The sequence below is a fragment of the Beta vulgaris genome, chromosome 7 (assembly GCF_026745355.1).
Source record: "Beta vulgaris subsp. vulgaris cultivar EL10 chromosome 7, EL10.2, whole genome shotgun sequence".
NCBI classification, from domain to species: domain Eukaryota; kingdom Viridiplantae; phylum Streptophyta; class Magnoliopsida; order Caryophyllales; family Amaranthaceae; genus Beta; species Beta vulgaris.
Window position 1 is genome coordinate 56,902,650 of NC_079208.1, and position 20,403 is coordinate 56,923,052.

Sequence of the window (20,403 nt, forward strand, 5' to 3'; positions counted from 1 at the left end):
ACAAAAAACGACAATAAAAAAGATCAAAAAAATACATTTATTGATTTCTATTTAGTAATCAAAATTTTCAAAAAAAAATTAAGAACTAAAAGCCAAACAATAATAACAATATAAATTTGAGTTTGTTTGGTTACATGTAAGAATTTACCTCGTTGCATCTTACAGTACTTCTTAAAAAGTTCTACATTCAATTAATTTCTATGTCAAGTTGTGAACCATAGCAAATTTGTTTTGATATTTTGATTATATCATTTGTTAATTGACACAGTATTCTACATGTGGAAATGAATGGCCCCATTTGTATATTGGATGGTTATACAAATTTTGTCTAAAATTGGCCACGTGTACCAAAACAAACATTTGAGGTCATGATCGCCTTATATGATAATCATAGTGGACAATATTTGTCTATTTGAGATTTGCTTTGTGTTGTGTCTCGATATGCTTCACTATATTAGGCCACGTAACTCAAAAAAATCAGTTGAAGTGATTTTGCAAATTGAAATGATGTCCTACACAAATGCTAATCTTTTATGTGATCTTAAGATATGAAAAACTAGCCCACGCAATACGTGCGTTAATTTTAAAACTTGTTATTTCATTATCTGAACTCTAATCATCACCCCAAAAATTACTTAAAATCGCCTAAAAAAATTGAAATTACATCTCTAACCTTTTCCTTCTTTTTCCCTAAACCACCCCCCACCTCACTCCACCACCATCCACCTCCTGCCACCACCACCCACCAACCACCTGGAAAAAGTTGAATTTTTTTTAGGATGATGACGACGAACGTTTGTTCTAGAAGTTTGCTCCATGGGAAGAACATTTGGCATGGACATTCGCTCCATGGAGCAAACTTCCAAGCAAAATGTTTGCCCATCTTCCTAAAAAAATTTCGCCGGCTTCCAGGTGGGTGGTGGTGGTAGGTGATGGCGGGTGGTTGCAGGGGTGGCAAGTGATGGTGGGTGGTGTGAAAAAGAGGAAGGGTAAAATAGTCTATAAAAATAAATTTAGGGCGATTTTAAGTAAGTTTGGGACGATGTTTAAAAGAGGTACTGTGCTATAGTAATGATTAAACTTAAAATGCGAAAGATTAATAATCAGATAAATTTAAATATATTAATCAGCTAATATGAATTTCAACGATATATATAAGTTTGTCTTGTCCATTCAAATGGTACACAAAAGAGACATCACATTCAATATGGGCCACACTCACACGCCCATTCCCTGGGAATTTTATCTTTAACCAGTTTCCTCATCTCCCATTATTCAAGTCCTACCACCCCTTTAAATGAATAGGTATCTACACCCAATCTCTAAGATTGATCAAATGATTGAGGAAAGAGATCAATAAAATAGTAAGCAAATAATATATTATCCAAAAAATAATGATCCTTCAATTCTTCAAGTAGAACCTCCATTAAACATTTAAACTTCGTCTAGGTGGTTGAGTTGCCAACGCCGAAGTAGAGATAAGGGGTTCGAATTTTGCCACATGAAAGCTTTTCGCAGTGGATGTCGCCTTATCATCAACGTACATGAACTAGAATACTACATGCACTATATTGGACTAAGAAACTGTGAGGGTAAAGGTCCGATTAAGGGATTAAGTCGCACTATCCCAAATACAGGTAGAACCTCTATTTGACACTAAGATGTTTCTCTACAATATACTTACTCTTTTAGTCTATCTGGTATCATACATGATACATTGAACTCACACAAGAATTGCTAATTCTAATATTCTTGCAACATCTATAAGTGGACTGTGGACCTTTGGTTTGCCTGAGTGCTAACTGCTAAGGTAATGCTAATGGGATGCAAACACATACATGCAAGCATATTATAAGCAGAGAGGGGAGGGGGGGGGGGGGAGGCGTTTTGTGAAGCAAATAACATTTCAAGCGACTGGAATTTTAGGTTCTCCAAGATTCACAAAAGCCTGTGCTCGAGCAAGGCGTGCTGTTGCCGAATGCCATGATACAAGGTGGTTCATGAAAACATTAACATACTTCGCTCTATCATTCTGTTTGCAGGGAACTATATATTAGTGTCATCACAAGATGTAAGATGAACATCATTAAGCGATAACAAAGTAGGGTCTCTTACCTTATAATCCAAGTAGTAGGCATGCTGCAAGATGAAAGAAATGGATCCAGTTAAAGACTTTATGTTCGGAATTAATTGTCACATTGTTCCAAATTCTCACAGTTAAGTATGACACGATTTTGTAAATTTACCCCTTATTTGCTTTATTTTTACTAAGGTGACAACTGACAAGTGGACAACTTTTTCCATACATCCTATAATAGTAAATGCGGCAAAAGAAAATGAAAGGAGATCAAGAGAAAACTGAAAGTACCTCCCACAAATCCAGGCATATGATGGGCTGCAGAAGGAAAAAAATGTACGCAAGTTAAATTGGATCGAAAATTACAAGAAACATGTTTGAGTGAATGTCTTACGATATCATCCCAAACGATAGGAGTTACTGCATTCGAGGTCTTCACCACTGCAAGCTGCTTCTCCTTCCTCTTCACTACAAAAGCAAAGACGAGTAAACATATCAGCGCAACTAATGATTAAGGCATGTGAAATTCAATAATTTTAGGTCTCAAGTGAAAATTTGCAAAGGGGGATATAACTAAACCCAAAAGAAATGAAATAATTGAGCATCAGAAGACTTACAAACCAGCCAAACCCAGCCAGAACCAAAGTGTGTCATGGCTGCCTCTATGAACTTCTCTTTGAAGTCTGTAAAAGAACCAAAATCCTTTTCAATCTGCTGAAGAAGACCAAGAGTTGGAGACTCCCCACCTCCAGGTTGCATGGATTCCCAAAAGAAATCGTGATTCCAAACCTACAATATTACATTCATATGATGACTTCCACGGCTCAAAATCTCTGACTTAGCTTTAAGTTAATAGTTAACCCCTATATAAAAAGCTGTATGATAAATCGATAAAATACAAATGAAAAAAAAACCCTGCAAGGATAAGCTACGCCTGGTATAACTATCAAAACTGGTAATGTTAAACACTTAAACCAGTAAATTGCCTGAGAAACCAACTGAAGCAAATGTTTTTTTCGAGGTGGGAAGGGCTTATTTTCCTAAACAAATTTATGATCTAATGTATGTTTCAGTTGTTTTGGCCCGTAGAAAAGACAATTTCCCAATTTTAATGTGGTGTTGCTTATCGTGGTTCCTGATAGAAAGATCATTGCAGATACTGCCAATAGAAGTCTTATTGAGAATTTTGCTTTTTATTAAAAAAAATTGAAGAGCGTTCAGCGTTTGTGTTAGAGCTAAAAAGTAAAGTATGGAAGACATAAAGGGGCCACATCCCAACAGAAGAAAGCTGCTGGAGTGCATTTACATTTCATAGCTCTAGCATTATTGAGTCTTACCAGGAAGCTAATGCGAAGTAAAGTTTACTGCAAATTCGGAACATTCCAAAATCAGAACATGCACCCTGAGGCAGACTTCACGAATTATGACGGAAAAGCAAGAAGATTGGAATTCTAAAGTGTTCATCCTAATTCTAAAAGTTGCAAGCTACACCATTTACTGGTTCCTAGGATCATTACAGAGAGTCTTACTAGCAACATTAGGGGTCATATCCTTCGTAAATGTCCTACCCACCAGCATGTGGTTGGATCAGTGGTTGGCCAAGTAACCTTCCACAATACTGGCTATAGCATCAACTCTTCGCACCCCTGCACCCGCACCCCAGAAGCCCTAAGGTACTGCCAGCTGTATATTTACTTTAAAGAACAAACAAACAACTTTGGTACATCAATTTTTCAGGCATCCCTCAGCAGATCTTGCAAACATTAGAGCTATATCCTCTCTTATTTGAGGGGTAGAGCTATATCCTCTCTGTATCTCAATAAGTGCTACATATACTACTTTAGGTTGCCCCTTATTAACTGTTACCAGTTTTAGTAAATTTTTCCTCTATAATTCCTCCACACCCACCTACCCACCCACTTCTTTCTCTCTACATCTCAGTGCCATTCTATGTAATACTGATCAAGGGAAAGAGGTGATACAATATAACAGATACTATACCAACCCTCTTGTTCTATTAAGGCCTCCTGATACCAAATTTGAGCAGAACTACATAATTTTAAAGTGAAAAGGGTATAGAAGAACTCAGGACAGGGAAAGTACAACCATAGGGAAGCAAGTGAACAAGTCGAAGTACGGATACATGCTGCTGGCACAAGACGTCCAGGAGGACCATTATGATGTATATCTAATATTACACCCATAGGTCCAGGGAAAATAATGAATACTTTACGCAAAAACATTCACATGTAAACCACTAGCCTACTAATAGGCGAGACATGCTTCTGGTCCTCAAACCTCTTCATCCTAAATGAAATCATCGACTCAAGGCAGATTTCAAAAACTATCAAACATAAGCACCAGGTGCACCACGTTATATAGGCTCAGCTACATGGAAACTAGATATAAGATTTCAAAATCTATCAAACATAAGCACCAGGTGCACCACGTTATATGGGCTCAGCTACATGGAAACTAGATATAAGATTTCAAAGAGAAGCAATGGCTGTACTAATTTACAAAACACTTTTGGTATATGAATATCCAAAACACACCTGTGCAGCATCATTGAATTCAGGTAAGGGGTTTCCATAATTGTATGTTACTTTCACAAGGTCATCCATAGTATAGCCATATAGTATGTCACTCCTACTCAAATGTCTATTCAAATTTTCCAAGTAACCTCTATGATACTCTCCCCAATGCGACTCCAGTGTTTTTTGGCTCATATATGGTTCTAGAGCATCCTGCAATTTATGGACAAAAAGGACATAAGAGAAAGGAATTATATAGATTTAAACACATAATGACTTCAGATATGATAGATAAAAGATAGTTGGAGGGGGAGAATAAGAAAGGAAAAAAAACTTTCGACCTTTTGAACAGATTACTCAACTAAGAGTGGGAGATGACGAGTAGATGAAAGGGAATTCCAAGCATAAAAAAGAAACATCTGCAGAAGGAAGAAGAAAAATGTTCTTCTTTTGTGACTATTTAGTGATTCATCTCAGACTTATTTTGTTTCCTTAGTTATAATGCCAATTTTACAATTAACATCCTTATAGCAAGAACACTTATCCCTTAAGAGGTTTGTGAGTGGGGATTCGTTTTACATCTCGTACATACATTCATTGACATATAAGTAACTCAAAAGCCACCCATCAGAACTAGTATAGAAAGGGTTAGGGACAATTTTTAGTACAGATCCGTGAACATTCTAGTATAAAGTCACAAATTTAGCAATAAAGTTTACTTTGGATTGACTGGGAGTTAAATCCATGCATTGCTAGCTGATTGATATGAAGACAAACTGGATGCGGACTTCAAACAAAGGAAGTAAATCTGACGAAGATAACTTACAAGGTTATAGGGAGGCTCTTTCAGCCCATAGTATGCAACAACTCCAGGCCTTCTTTTCAGTCCTTGATTTCTTCTTTTCTGCTGGAGGCAGTTACAACAATTAAAACATGAGCATAGAGACTACAGTGGGCTAATGTAATATCTCTAGAAAGATAAAATATGTGAATTCTCAAATACAACAGTATAAGAACGCATTAGAACATATAATTCAAATATGGGTATAAGCTGAAAGCAAAAAAAAAATCTCCATATGATAGTCAACAGCCAAATTTTCATCTATTGTTGGGTTCCCATGAGAATAATATTTTTATGAGAAAACTTTGTGTAATCCTTTTTAACTAATATGTAATCCATTTTGGCTAAATTATAATCAATATTCCTTGAGGGACCAATGTTCCAAGATGATTACATTTTTAGGATAAAAGATTATATTTTCACTAAAATGGATTACAATTCCACTCTTCTCACCTTCTCATATACGAGATGTTCTCAAATCTACTTTATTAGTTTATCCTATATAATTCATATGTACCAATTATTTCTTTTAATTTATTTATTTTTACTTTTGAACTACTACCTGCGTTTCACAATACATGCACCATTTATATATTGCACACAAACCAATGGTGAGGACTGAGGAGAGAGAAGGTTATAATTGCATTTCAAACCCATGTGATCATGTTTTAAAGGAGAGGATGTATGGTGAAACAATCCAAAAGAGAAAATGGTGCATGTATTGTGAAACAGTTAAAAGAGGAAAATGGTGCATGTATTCTGAAACGCAAGTAGCACCCAATTGCAACTTCGCCGTACAGGTCTCTATTCTAATTGAACCACCCCTTGTACTTAATTTCGAGTTTTGCAAAGCATCCCATACTTATAAGTTTCCCCGAATCCCGATACTTAATAGGCTAAACGCAATATCATATTTACACTAAATTGCAACATCAAAACAAAGGTGAAAGGCAACATCAATTCAACTCTCTTAAGAAACATGTCAAGCTCATTTCAATACAGGTATATTACTACAGAGTACAATAAACAAGTAACAAAAAACAAATTTCAACAATGCTAAAATACCAAGATAAATTGAAAAAAAAAATAACAAATTTCTCAAAATTGAATAATTAAGCAAAATACACAGCAAGAAATAACAAATCAAAAAGAAAGATAGAACTATACCTGATTATAAAAGGTTAAATTTTTAATCTTGGGAAACAATTCATTTGCATGAAGAGATGAGCTAACAGAAATTATGGCACTAAAACTTCCCATGTCTCAATTTCCAACTCTTGGCAACTAAAAATGCATACCTACTCAACAAATTAGAGCACCAAAAAATCAAAACAATACCAACTAGTACAACTTTAAAAAAAATATACACCCAAATAACATAAAATTCAGAGAAAAAATACCCAAAATTTGTAGAAGGTGAAGGTTCTTAAATTGACATAATAACAGTAAAATTCAATTTAACAAGTAACTGCATTATTCTGGGTTAATAAACCATGAAAAAGATGAGCTTCTTACCAGTTAATTAGATGAAGATTTCTGGGGTTTTAGGGCTTCAATTTTCAGAGGATTACTTTTTCTTTTTTTTTCCTTTTTTGGGATTTGGCGCCTATGTAACTGTTTATTCATTCTCTTTAGTCTTTTGTGTTAAGTAAGAGATGGGCAAATGAGCAGGCCTATTCTGATATTTTGTGTTGGCCCAACTTCATTTATTTCGACCTATGGATTATGGTAATTTTTAGTCTTTTTCCAAGTAACCGTCCTTAGAATCGAACTGGTGACTTGATGCATATTATACTCGCGCTCCAACCACCTGCTCCATGCCTCCATCATACCTATTTGCATTACTATCCCAAATAGGTTATAGATATTTTGGATCATGAGGTGGGCCGAGGCCCGGGTTGGCCAACCCCTAGATCCGCCCCTGAAAGTAACAGAGTATTTTGTGGGGATATACCTTATTAAATATTTTTATAAGGATATAACAACTTAAATTTAAGTTTTGTTAAAAGGTATCAAAAACACTATTTCTGGTTAAAAAGTTAAATTTCCAATCTTTAGAACACACCATGATCTATATTCTACAAAGGAACATGAAGTGGACACCAAACCTCTGTAAATTAATAATATCTCAATTTTAATAAAGAATAATAAAAAAACAAATAAGCTAACTATTTTACATGAAAATATTAACTTTTAAAATTAACATTATCAATTTTCTTTTTAAAAAATTCCTTATTTGATGGCACAATTCTTTCGCCGTGATTAATTATTTCACCCAACTTATACGGTATTATCTTTAAAAACAAAACATAACACTCTAAATAAACTACCTACCAATTCTTCCGATTGACCTTCATAATTATTGTGATGTGTTAAAAACTGTATTTTATGTAAACTTTGTAGTTGTTTGGTATACATGGGAATTCAATTCTCCATTTCATAGCAAGTTATTTCCCTTACGGCCCGTTTGATTAGATGTTATATATAGTGGTAGTGGTAATGGTAATGCATTATAGTGTAAATTTGTAAAGAAAATCCCACGTCATTACCGTTGCTACTTGATCCCCCAAACATCCATTTTCTTCCTAAAATTTCATTACTATCTATCACCACTTGAGAAGGTGGTATTGAATGGTAGTTGAAATTTATATGGGAAATCTATATTTTGTGATGAAGTTTCAGTACCATGGTTATTGACATGAGAACTTCTTTATAAATTTACACAAAATTATATTAACAGGTCGTGAATGTAATTCCTAGAAATTTGACTAATGTGTTTGGTTAACATCAAAAAACTTGTACTTTTCATGAATTGATGTAGGAATTTCGAATGACCAAGGGGGCTAGGTGAATAAAATCCCACGCTTCATAGAAATTTCAATTTTCCAGTAATTTTCATTACCTCCATTTTCCTTACTTCCGGTCAACCAAACAACTACCCAATTCAAAAAATTATGAGAATTTCTACTATATATATAATTTTTTGTATATCAAACAATCACTCTATATGCTTTTGCAGGCATCGCGTGACTAATAAGGTCATGAAGTCAATGTAAAAAAAATTTACCGACTTTTTTTTTACCCCTGTGGCGGGAGTTTATTTGAGACCAACCAGGGGAAAAAAAAGGCAGCCGAGAAAGAGGTGGGTTTTTGTTTGCTCTCCGATTTTTCTTATCCGTTAATGGCTTCTCTTTATCTCTCCTCCCCACTTAACTTCTCAGTTTCTATGTAAACCTTCCGCCATTAAAGAGTAAAGGAAGAATGACATGTTTATTGCTGCATTTTCCTCTTAAATTTGAAGCCCTAAACCCCAAAAATCCTCCTTTCACTGGTAAGTTCGTTTTTTTCTTCTCATTGTTTCATAACCCAGAAAATGTAGTTGCTTTTTTGATTGAATTTTACTGTTTTAATATCAATTTAGTACTTTTCATCTTCTGCACAATCCTGGGTGTCTTTTCTTTTGTCTCTTTATTTGATGTTCTTTGGTAAATTTGTGATTTTTTAATTTTATTGGGTGTTTAATTTTTTTGAGTAGGGATGCATTTTTAGCTGCCAGAAGTTGGGAAAACAGAAATGGGAAGCTTTACTGCCATTATATTTACTAGCTCACCTCTTCAAGCCAATGATTTGTATCTCAGAATTCATAATTTAACATTGTGTTATCAGGTATTATATTTTTCTTTTTACTTATTGAGTTTTTGTTGTATTTTCTTCTTAATTATTGAGTTTTTAAAATTTTGCTTTCAAGCTAATATGGGAAAATTAGCATTGTTGGAATTTGATTTGTTGTTACTTGTTTATTGTACTGTGTGGTAAGATATATCCTGTATGTAAATGGGTTTGACATGGTTTTTAGAGAGAATTAGAGTGATATAGGCATATAGCCTTTGCTCGGAGTCTTTGTTTTACCTTGGAAGTACCTATGTCATTGAAGATTGGAGGTAGAGTGACATGGTTTAGCATACATGGTTTTTAGAGAGAATTAGAGTGATATAGGCATATAGCCTTTGCTCGAACTCTTTGTTTTACCTTGGAAGTACCTATGTCATTGAAGATTGGAGGTAGAGTGACATGGTTTAGTATACGGCTGTATGCTATTGAAGAATTTAGTTTAGGGAACAAATTTATGCGAAAATTTATTTTGATACTTGTGAGCAGTGTCCAGGTATATTTATCATTAGGAACTCTTGGTTCTTCTTCTAGTAGTGTGAGTGGTCATTGAGGAATTATGTGCCCTATAATGTTAGCTACCTTCGTCGGTAGGCTGGTTTCACTTTCCTTCACTACTATAAAATTTTTGTGTTGCAAACTTGCAATTTAGTGTATATTAGGATCTTAAGTTTAGTATATTCGGAATGTGAATTCTTCTGGATGTACCTGGAAAGAGGGGTTACTTTGCAAAACTTGGGATTCAGTACATGCCCTTTCATATCTAATAAGAGGCTATCAGATGGATGTGATAATTTTTTCAGAAGTATAATTATTTTTTGAAAAGTTGGCTACTGGTCATTGTGTGAAGGAGAAAATTGAGTTTAGCTTATGCACGTATTTGTGGACATGTTTCCTTCTGCTCTTTTACTGTCGAATTTGAAAATACATGCTTCATATTTTATCTTAAGAGAGATATTAGTTATATTATCTATGAAGCTATATGAAATGTATGCCTGTGTTTCTAATTGTTGTAATTAACTGCAGCAGAAAAGAAGACATCGTGCATACTTTGGGCTGAAAAAGCCTCCTTATAATTTTGTAAGTTGTCCTCGCTAAATCTACTTCCTACTTTTGAACTTTTTATCCAGTTTGCCTCCATTATTAGTGAACAAGGAAAACATGGATCTAACTCCCTGTCAAGGGGAAAGTATACTTTATTGCCAGGTTTGCTTTAGCAATTTTAAATTGAAATGTTTATGTATTTGTTCAAGGATTTTCCCCTTACCCCTTTGTAAGCTAATTCTGATGAGAAATTTTTAGCATCGGGAGCTACCAACATGTCAGTGAATTCTATGTGTAAGATGTAGAACGAATTCCCACCCACGAATTTGTCGAAGGACAAATAGGAATATATAGTTCATATATAACGACTTTTCTTTTAAAGTTGGCACTATATTAAGGAAAAAGAAATACTACATTAAGGTTTGGATATATGACTGAATTCTCAAAAAAAAAAAAAAAACATTCTCCGTGTCTATTTTTTTTTGCTTGAAAATTGTTTTCGTCTGTTCCCTGTTATGTACTTCACGTTCCTTGCCAGAATCGATTCCTTATCATCTCCCCCAGATGAGTCTTCAGTTTATAAGGTTCAATGTCTTTTCCTCTCCCCTCAATTTGTTCACATTCTGTTTTAATTTTTATGTATGTGATGTACTTCACGTTGAAGGAGAAACATGAATATTAGCCTGGAGCTATTCATTTTATCTCAAGTACTCCTGCCAGATGTTCTACACTCAGACATGGTTATGGATTGTGAACACTTTCATACATTTTCAGCTAAAATAATGGGAATTTTCATAAAACAGCCAAGTTGAATACTTAGTCATCTACCCGTGTCCAGTACGAGTTTCTGAGTCTGAGTAACATAGGTCTGAAACTATGTGTTCCTATCTGTTTAATGTCTTCCTCTCATGTTCTTCTTGTCCATAAATTGCAGGATGCATTAGGACCATCTACGAGCCAGAAAACTCTGGAGTCACATCGCGGAGATTACCACAGATTGGAAGCTTTGAATACACATTTAAGTAGGAGTGACGTACTATATGGCTACACTATGGATGAACTTGTGAAAGTAACATACAATTATGGAAACCCCTTACCTGAATTAAATGATGCTGCACAGGTGTGTTTCGGATCTTGATATTGTAAAAAGTCCTTGATAATTTTTTACAGAAGTCAACTTTCTATGAAATCTTAAATCTAGGTTCCAAGTAGCTGAGCCTACATAACGTGGCGCGCCTGGCGCCTATGTCTCTGATTAAGTCTGCCTGAAGTCCTGAACTATATTATTTCTTTTGGGATGATGAGGATTGAGGTCCAGAAGCATGTCTTGCCTATTAGTGAGGTCTAGTGTCTACACTCTACATACAAATATTTATGGTCAAATAACTTCGTTCTTGTCCCTGAACCTATGGTGAAATATTACATATACAGAATTTTGGTCCTCCTATTATGAGGTCTAGTGTCTACATGTAAATATTTATGGTCAAATAACTTCGTTCTTGTCCCTGGACCTATGGGTGAAATATTACATATACAGAATTTTGGTCCTCCCTACAGGTCTTGTGCCAGCAGGATTTTGGTCCTCTCCCTACTCTCTTGTTGCTTCCAAACAAGGGAAATTACAAATTAGATCTCCCTTTCCGTCCAAATTCCCTATCCAAACACACTTATCGTCATAGAGTGTTTGTTTGGATGAAGGGAATTTCCAATTTAGAGTGGTATAGTTGGCTAATGGAAAAGGGAAGGTGGGATTCATATACCTTTGCTGCAAAGGAATTTTATTCCTTCCAAGTAAGGAGAATATTTTGTTATCAGAAAAACTCTTCACGATGATTGGGACTAATTTTTCATATAGAAGAAATGACAATATATAGTATTAGGCTATTCACCTATTGCCATTTGCCAATTGGTTATAGGAAGATATATCACTGAGCTTGTATGTCAGACTCTTTGACAAAAGGCCCATTGAAATTTGAAGAATTATGACATTTTGAAGGAAAATGTGATTCAACACCTCTCGCCCCCTCGTGAATATTGTTTAGAACATGATCTATCTTTTTCCATGGCTTTCTAAAGGCTGCTTTTCCGTAGCAATTATTTAGAGGCTGTTCCTAACCAGTGTATTATTTTTGTTGATTCATCCACAGACTAAATTCGATACTGCATTGGCAGCTGAATTACTTATTGAAAATGAAGAAGCTGTTATTGCTGCCGCAGCTGCTGAAGCACTTGCCTTGGCAAGAGCGGCACTCAAACTTGCGAAAGATGCCGCACTAATGGCTGTCAGTAGTCAGCCTATAAAGCCGGAGTCTAAACCTGAAGGTCAATCACTTTTTCCTGATGGTGCTCAACGCTTAGAAAGTGAACAACTTGGGAGTGTGAGAAACTCTGAGATTGCTGGCACTTCTCTTAGAGAAAGTCGTCCTGATGACATGGAGCCAACAAAGGAGGAGCTTCAACTTCTAGAAGCAGAACTTGCTGAAAGCATTACTGTTAGGTCGACACGTCAAGGAGAAAGAAAGGCCAGGAGAGCAAGGGCTGCAGACAAGGCTGCATCTAATGTTGTTACTCTTAAGTTAGGGTCTAATAGCCGTAAAAAGCGAACATCTGTGCAAGAAGTGGATTATTCCGATCCATTACGTTACTTGAGAGGAACCACCACCTCTTCTAGGCTTCTTACTTCTGCAGAAGAACTGGAGTTGTCAGCAGGGATTCAGGTATGTATAGAAGTTGTATTGTACTCTGAATGCTGTATGTGATTCCTGTTAGTAAGGAAATGGAAAGGGAGTTGTCTGCACAATTAAGATGGATCTATGAAACAACAGTGCCAACTCCATTTATGCCGCTGGTGAGGTACAGAGATCCAGGGAAGCCAAGTTAGCCACCTTTGGCTCATTTTATTTCTGAACCCAATGTGTTTGCTCATGCAAAGTACTGTGTAGTCATAACCAATTATTACATGTATATGAGATATTCCATAACTGAAAATAAAGCAGAGAAGCAGCTCTTTGGGGACTGATTATTAAGACAATACAACTCATGGTAGATCAAGTTGCTACTTGTTCGAAGTTTTTTTTTATCTCACAAGTCACAAACTAACATCTTTATAGTGAATCAATTTGTGATGTTTGACATTCACGCTTTAGGATATTCGGATACCACAAAAGTATGAAAGAAAGCTGTCATGATTGTTTTTTTCTATTTTTATCATAGCTGTGTAGTATGGAGAGCCACACAATGCATATTTTGATCCAGGGGGCTCTCACAAGAATTTGACAACTAAACTAACCCTCAAGCTTAATATTCACCTTGTCATGATCAATTCATGAAGTATATATATATGCAAATGTTAAATCTATATACTTAACAGGATTATTGGTTTTAGCAAATAACATGTCAGAACTCCAATTTTATTTTCTCCTTCATCCATGACCAAATCAAAGTATAAATTCGAGCTTAATATGTATTTATCAGAGCTAATTTTACAGCTTTTAAGAGCACTAGACATTATTTTGTTTTTGTTAATTGTGTTAAGCTACATAAACTGATATTCGAAGTGATCAACTATTTCAGGACTTGCTCAAACTAGAAAGACTCCATAAGGAGCTGAAGGAAAGATTTGGGGATGAGCCATCCTTTGTACAATGGGCTGCTGCAGCAGGTATTGATCAGAGGACTTTAAGAAAGCGTCTAAACCACGGTATTATGTGCAAGGATAAAATGATCAAAAGCAACGTAAGGCTTGTGATATCAATTGCCAAAAATTATCAGGGATCAGGAATGAATCTTCAAGATCTTGTTCAGGTTTCTGCCCTCTTGTCCACCTATAATTTACTGAATGTTCCCGACTTGTTATTGCAATTTGCATGTCACCACTGATTGTAGATATATGAATTTGCAGGAAGGATGTAGAGGCCTTGTTAGAGGTGCAGAAAAATTTGATGCTTCCAAAGGTTTCAAGTTCTCAACATATGCTCATTGGTGGATAAAACAGGCAGTTCGGAAATCTCTTTCTGATCAGTCCAGGACAATCCGCCTCCCAGTAAGTTTTCTTTATAAGCTAACAAGACTCTGTCTATAGGTGCATTCTATTCACCTCAATATTGCTAACCTTATTTGAAGTGAACTTACCTGACCTTATTTCTATAAAATTGTTGGACTTATCTAGACTCTTTTCCTGAAACTTATTTGTTTAAGGTGAAAAGAACGCACACTGTATCTACAAGAATTATCATGCATGTTTTGTCTTAATTGCTAAAATTAAGTTTTCCCATGCTTTGATTGTTAATGCAGTTCCACATGGTTGAGGCAACTTATAGAGTAAAAGAGGCTAGAAAACAGCTGTATAGTGAAAATGGAAGACAACCCGATAATGAGGAAGTAGCTGAGGCTACAGGGCTGTCAATGAAGAGGCTAACAGCGGTGCTAATGACTCCTAAGGCTCCACGGTCATTAGACCAGAAGGTCGGACTCAATATGAATCTCAAACCTTCGGTATGCATCCTTTCTCGATCCTTCATCTTAAATATTAACCTGCGTACTTCAATTCTTCTCCTTTCAAGTCATTACTTCTTTCATTTTCTATATCAACTCCGCCCCCCCCCCCCCCAATTTAAATTTCACAATCTAGAGATAGGTAGTGGATGGAAGAATTGGAGAAGATCCTAATTTTGATTTTTGACTTGTGGTTTTTCCCTCAGGAAGTAATTGCAGACCCTGAAGCAGAATCTGCTGAGGATTTGTTGACTAAGCAGTTCATGAGGCAAGATCTCGAGAAGGTTCTCGACACGTTGAGTCCGAGAGAGAAGCAGGTAATAAGATGGAGATTTGGACTGGAAGACGGAAGAATGAAGACGCTACAAGAGATTGGTGAGTTGATGGGTGTCAGTAGGGAAAGGATTAGACAAATTGAGTCATCTGCTTTTAAGAAGCTGCAAAATAAGAAGAGAAACAAAAATTTGCAACAATATTTGTTCACATAAGATCCAAGCTACAAGCTTCATGTATTTATTTTCTCATTTATGCTTGAAGTAATCTTCTTATGGGATTACTTGCTTATTTGATTTAGAGAATCCTCATTTTCTTTTTCTACTTTGGGGGGAAGTGGGGGTGCTGATGTATGTGGCATTTTAGGGAAGTACAAAGTTCATTTATTTTTGGTATAGAGGTCATTTTCCACCCCCAATTGTTCAAGTGTAGCATATTTGATTATGAAGATAGAGACAAAAATAGAGGAATGATACATGTAGCAAGCAATTGCATAAAATAATGATTTATTGTTGAAGTATATCAAATGTGTACATTAACATATGAAGTGGTCTAATAAAAGAAGAAAAATAAATTGTGTATTTTAAGTTATGAAATTTGACACCATTTATGTTTATGTCAATTACACAAATAGATATGACTCCAACCCCCCCCCCCTGATTTACTGGTTCTTTTCTTTTTTTTATTATTGGAAAATTTACTTTTTTTTTCTTGTTCACATATAATGACTAAAAAAACTATTTCCTTCTACTTGTTAAAATTTTTTTTGATATTTCATCAAAACTAAGAACTTTCTTTTTCTTGAGTAAGTATTTTTATTTTTTAAAAACGGAAGAAGATTAATTTATATCATATCAATATCGGCCAAAGTTATGATACTTTGAGAAGATGAGGCTTTACACAAGTTTTTATGTTCATTTTATTTATTTCAATTATGTGTTTGCACTAAAATAGGGAAATAAAATGAAAATATGAAAGGCCTAAATTGAAGGACCATGGTGGGCTAAGAGCCAAACAATTAGTATTTCTAAAAATGAAAAACCATTGACCAAATCTTTTTCTGAGAGAAAAAACTCCATTGCCAAAAGTGTATGATCATCTTTTATGATCAGTTATTTTGTTCTTTCTTTTCCCCTTCTTTGTTTTTCACCTTCTTTTCTCAAAATTTCTCTTAAACATTTTTATTGAAGTTTGTTTTTACTTCATATCTTACCACCATGAAAAGTTTAAAATTAAAGATCCAAGAGATGGGTATTGACATCAATGATGTCAAAATTTTGGTAAATGCAAGTTTTCAGTATTTGATGAAAACATGCTGTCAATGGGCAAAAGACCACCCTATTGTTTCTGGTGTTCTTTTATTCTTCTATCTTTTGTATCTCTTCTTTCCTTCCCTCTTTAGCATACTTTTCTACACTTTTCCGTTGGTAATTTGCTCCGCGATCCTCCTTGGAGGACCGCGGTTTAGCATGGAAAAACAGCAAAAGAACGCGAAAAAAGATAATGCAGCTAGCACGAGCAGCACAGTTCGTGACTTCACATCGATTGATCGTAATCGTAATCGTAATAGTAATAGTAATAGTAATCGGCGCTCATATCTGCAAACCCAGATGAGCAGAAGAACAGTTGGAAGATCAGACAATAATGATTTTCATAATAGAACCGGAGATAAAAGAACAACGATTTCGACAGGAGTTAGTCCTAGTCGTTCAGACACAGAGTCACAAAGTGATGAAGATGAGGTACAAAATCAAGGGATACACAAGCTTTTGGTAGAATGGACAGAGGATGATCAAAGAAATTTGATGGATCTTGGTTCATCTGAGATAGAGAGGAACAAGAGACTAGAAAGCTTGATAGCGAAACGAAAGGCACGAAAGTTGTATAGCATGCAACCTAGGAGAACCAATTATTATGACTTGAATGTAGATGATTATCTTGACAACCAAGTAATGGGATCCATTCTTGTATCGAAGGGAGGTTTCGACAACAATGATGATCATCAACCCGGTTCTGCACCTTGTGTGTTGCTTCCAACACGGAATCCTTTCGATCTTCCTTACGATCCACATGAGGAGAAACCTGTTCTTACAGGTGGGAGTTTTGATGAGGATTTCTTTCCTGATGCACAACAACGTAATTACCTATTTAAGGATCATTCATTCTAATTTGTGCTCTTATTTCTTGTAAATGTGATTTAATGGGTATTACTATATATATGCTGATAGAACTTATTGATACATATATGCAGAAGAAAGGATTAACGAGATTGCAGATGAACTATCTACGATGAGAGAAGGTACCTTTCAACTTTTCAATTTCATGTATTTCAAATTAGTTAGGCTATAAACAAACCAACCCCCCTCCCCCCCTCCTTCTTTACTAGCCACCAAAATATGATACATTAGCATAATCAATATCGGTGACGGAGCCAGAATTTCAAATTTGAGGGATGCACCAATGTAGACACATGAAATCAAATCCCGGCTAAATAACAAGCATGCGCGTGACACCACATTCTTGAGCGGGAGCGAAGGTATCGCGTGTGGCACATTTACCATGCACCAAGCGCGTATTGGATGAGTGGAGCACAAAGCTTCTGCACGGTGTCATTGCATGGAGTGCAAAATTCTGTTTTAACACGAAAATTTTAATTATTTTTTTTATAATTTGGGAATGCACGTGTACCCCATGCGACCATGCCCCTATCTGACTCTGCCACCGATCAATATAATGGATATTTCCTTGGCCTATTCATGTTGTATCTTAAAAAATAAGGCCTCTCAAACAAAACAAATCTGATTATGAGGAACTGATATAGTGATATGACATGACAAGTTCCAGGCTTCCAGCCGGCTTGATTGTACTAACATAAGAACATTACTTTCTTTGTTTATATACATTGGTTCATTACTAATTCAATGTTTTGTTTATCACATTGATATAGTTCAATCAAGCCAAATTCAGAACCATAACCAAGATGAAGCCTCGACGTCGCGGTCTCAAGAAGAGGAAACACCCAAATTGTTTGAAAATCCTTTTGCCATCAACAACGAAATAACAGGTTCAAATGAATCAATTCCTTGTGCAAGAGATGAAGCTCAACCTACACAAGACCATGTTGTGTTGTTAGATTGCGAAGGATGTGTTAATGATAATGTTGAGAGTTCATCATCTTCTTCGAGTGAGGTGACTACTTTTGATGCAGCCAAGAATGAAGCTTTTAGAAACTCAGTTAGAAAGGTCCTTACTTGCTTGGCATTCCCAAGGAACGAAGGCTCGGTTGCAAGGGAAAACACAGATGCAACACCAAGAGATTTACCAGATCTCCTAGCAAGTGTTAGTAGTCCTACCAATGATATACCTACAAAGATGCAGGTATTGGCTAACATAGCTAGAGTAGTGATGTTAGCGCTTAGCGGCGTGTACAAGATAACACTCCCTTCGTTTCGAAATAATTGAAGCACTTCTCTTTTCATTCATCTAAGGATCATTGCAACACTTTATAAAATGAAAATAACCTATCGATATTATATTATCTCTTTTCATTAGTTGTCCTCGCTATCTTATATTCTATCCAATTTTTTTCTAATTAGGCCCACCTTCCATTCATTCAATAGAATAATACTTTCTCTTTTTCATTTCATAACTCATAAAATATAGCAAAACAAACGACCCACAAGTTAGCTCTCCTAAAATTATGTGTTGATGCAACTAGTGCTATTATTTTGGATTAAACGAAGTATAAACTCAAAAAAATGCATCCACTGAATCTACATATATATGCTTTTTGGTCCGGAGGATAATTTGATTGTAAATCAAGTTTAAGCTTCAATTTCGAGTATGTGTGCAATCATGATTCATGAAAGTTTCAAACAACACATATCATTCATTATAACAAGGGAGAAAACATTGATTTCTTAATAGTTCCTAATTATATTTTCTTCATCTCAATATATAACAAAGTATTATGCAAAACTTAATTCTAAATGGCGCATTTTTTAAGTTTAGGTTTATCTGTATGTATTGCTAAAATTTCAAATGATCTTAAGGCAAAATTTCAATATAGCGTGAACGGTAATTTTTCACTCATTTGTATCATATCCTCATTCTAACAATCCTAGATGCACCACTTATACAGGAGCGATCATATTACACTAAACCTCATCACACGTCGAATTTCTCCATAGCATCCGACATGCAAGTCGAGGTCTCAGAAGCTGGTTCTCCAACGACGCAGACCAACGAGGCAAGCTCTCCAACAGATCAAGAATCATACGACGGAGACGTAGACAAGGATGTTAATTCAGCAGATGACGAAGAACTATGGGGTGCATCACCTCATCCATCTAAACTAGGGGAGTTCGGAATAAATTTCAAGCTACATGACATAACAGAAGAGAAAGAACATAAAGGATCAAAGTTGAGCAGTGTTGTCCATAATAATGAGAACCATATTCCCCCTCCATTAATGGAAGAAGAAAGTGGTGATCATCAAGCCAGAGTCATGGGAGTAGTTTCGTCGTTATCTCCGAGGTCGATATTGCCTGATGAAGATAAGAAAAATGATGTAGTAGATCTCAAGAGTACTAATGGAGATATCTTGGAATCTAGATCATCAGGTTCATCTGAGGGTTTAACATCTCAAATGCAGAGTAAAGCAGAGCATCTTGCAGTATACTTGGCTAGTTTACCTCCTTCTCCTAGTGAATCTGGCTCCAATATTATAGAGGTTTGCTCAAAAAACCAAATTTATTTTCATCACATTCTAGTGACATACTATTCCATAGTTCTTTACACGTAACAAAACTACACAATGTTTGGCTTAACTTCAATTTAATGACAACTCCATATCTAGACCCTGCGAGTTGTACATCAGTACATGCATGGTGCACCCAAGGACAATTGCGACTTTATTTCCCGTTCTCTATTTTACGGAAAACAATATTATTTCTAGTGCAATTATTCCTACTTCAGAAGCTATTGGGTTGTACTTTTATCTAATACGGGAAGCGACATCGGTTGATGAGTAAGTCACACGTACCTCACGGCTCAAGCATGTCATGCACGCCTCGCACATAACGCTTGAGTCATGCACGAGATTGCCAAGAAATGCTCATAGACTAGTGTGTCTAGATTATAGGTATAACTGAAATTACAAGAAGAACTCGACAGAAGTGTAGAAATTTTATGGATTTATAGATCTTGATATGGTTCTTTCTCGAGGAAACATATATAGAAAGAAATCTGGAGAAATATGTAGAAACCCTCTAGTTACACTTAGTCCATATATTTTTTTTTTCTGCAGCTTCTAAAAGAATTGAAAACCAAAGATAAGTAAAATAGAAGTAATAGCTAATTAATGAAGAAGTGATATACATTTATATTATTTATATTTTAGTGTTCACATTAAACAACCAAACAAGTGAAATTCAACACAAATTTATTTGTCATAGATTTCTGGCTAATAA

The 20,403-nt window shown here is 35.6% G+C and overlaps 4 protein-coding genes across 7 annotated transcripts; 3 read left to right on the forward strand and 1 right to left on the reverse strand.

Moving 5' to 3' along the window:
• Positions 1–1,096: 1,096 nt before the first annotated feature.
• On the reverse strand, positions 1,097–7,112 carry LOC104899994 (superoxide dismutase [Fe] 3, chloroplastic). Of its 3 annotated transcripts, none has more exons than XM_010687304.4 (9): positions 6,968–7,112; positions 6,620–6,750; positions 5,438–5,515; positions 4,633–4,824; positions 2,695–2,866; positions 2,472–2,545; positions 2,369–2,395; positions 2,116–2,139; positions 1,097–2,032 (listed from the first exon to the last, which is right to left on the reverse strand). In XM_010687304.4, exons 2-9 carry the CDS (start codon positions 6,710–6,712, stop codon positions 1,907–1,909), a joined length of 786 nt encoding a protein of 261 aa, XP_010685606.2. In that variant the 5' UTR covers positions 6,713–6,750; positions 6,968–7,112; the 3' UTR covers positions 1,097–1,906. The 3 variants fall into 3 exon arrangements, with proteins under 3 accessions (XP_010685606.2, XP_010685604.2, XP_010685605.2); XM_010687302.4 differs by having other exon boundaries at positions 5,438–5,518; XM_010687303.3 differs by having other exon boundaries at positions 5,438–5,518; positions 6,853–6,979.
• Positions 7,113–8,564: 1,452 nt separating this feature from the next.
• Positions 8,565–15,475, forward strand: LOC104899997 (RNA polymerase sigma factor sigB). Of its 2 annotated transcripts, none has more exons than XM_010687306.4 (9): positions 8,565–8,783; positions 8,988–9,118; positions 10,148–10,201; positions 11,100–11,285; positions 12,313–12,882; positions 13,739–13,969; positions 14,067–14,207; positions 14,459–14,659; positions 14,866–15,475. In XM_010687306.4, the coding sequence occupies exons 2-9, from the start codon at positions 9,026–9,028 to the stop codon at positions 15,145–15,147; spliced, it is 1,758 nt and encodes a 585-aa protein (XP_010685608.2). In that variant the 5' UTR covers positions 8,565–8,783; positions 8,988–9,025; the 3' UTR covers positions 15,148–15,475. The 2 variants fall into 2 exon arrangements, with proteins under 2 accessions (XP_010685608.2, XP_010685609.2); XM_010687307.4 differs by having other exon boundaries at positions 10,151–10,201.
• A 704-nt stretch (positions 15,476–16,179) lies between these two features.
• LOC109135627 (uncharacterized) lies at positions 16,180–17,100 on the forward strand. The gene has a single exon (XM_057390889.1). It carries the CDS (start codon positions 16,180–16,182, stop codon positions 17,098–17,100), a length of 921 nt encoding a protein of 306 aa, XP_057246872.1.
• A 10-nt stretch (positions 17,101–17,110) lies between these two features.
• Positions 17,111–19,736, forward strand: LOC125499434 (uncharacterized). Its single transcript, XM_048648245.2, has 3 exons — positions 17,111–17,231; positions 17,880–18,310; positions 19,074–19,736. Exons 1-3 carry the CDS (start codon positions 17,222–17,224, stop codon positions 19,734–19,736), a joined length of 1,104 nt encoding a protein of 367 aa, XP_048504202.2. The 5' UTR covers positions 17,111–17,221.
• The last annotated feature ends 667 nt before the right edge of the window (positions 19,737–20,403 follow it).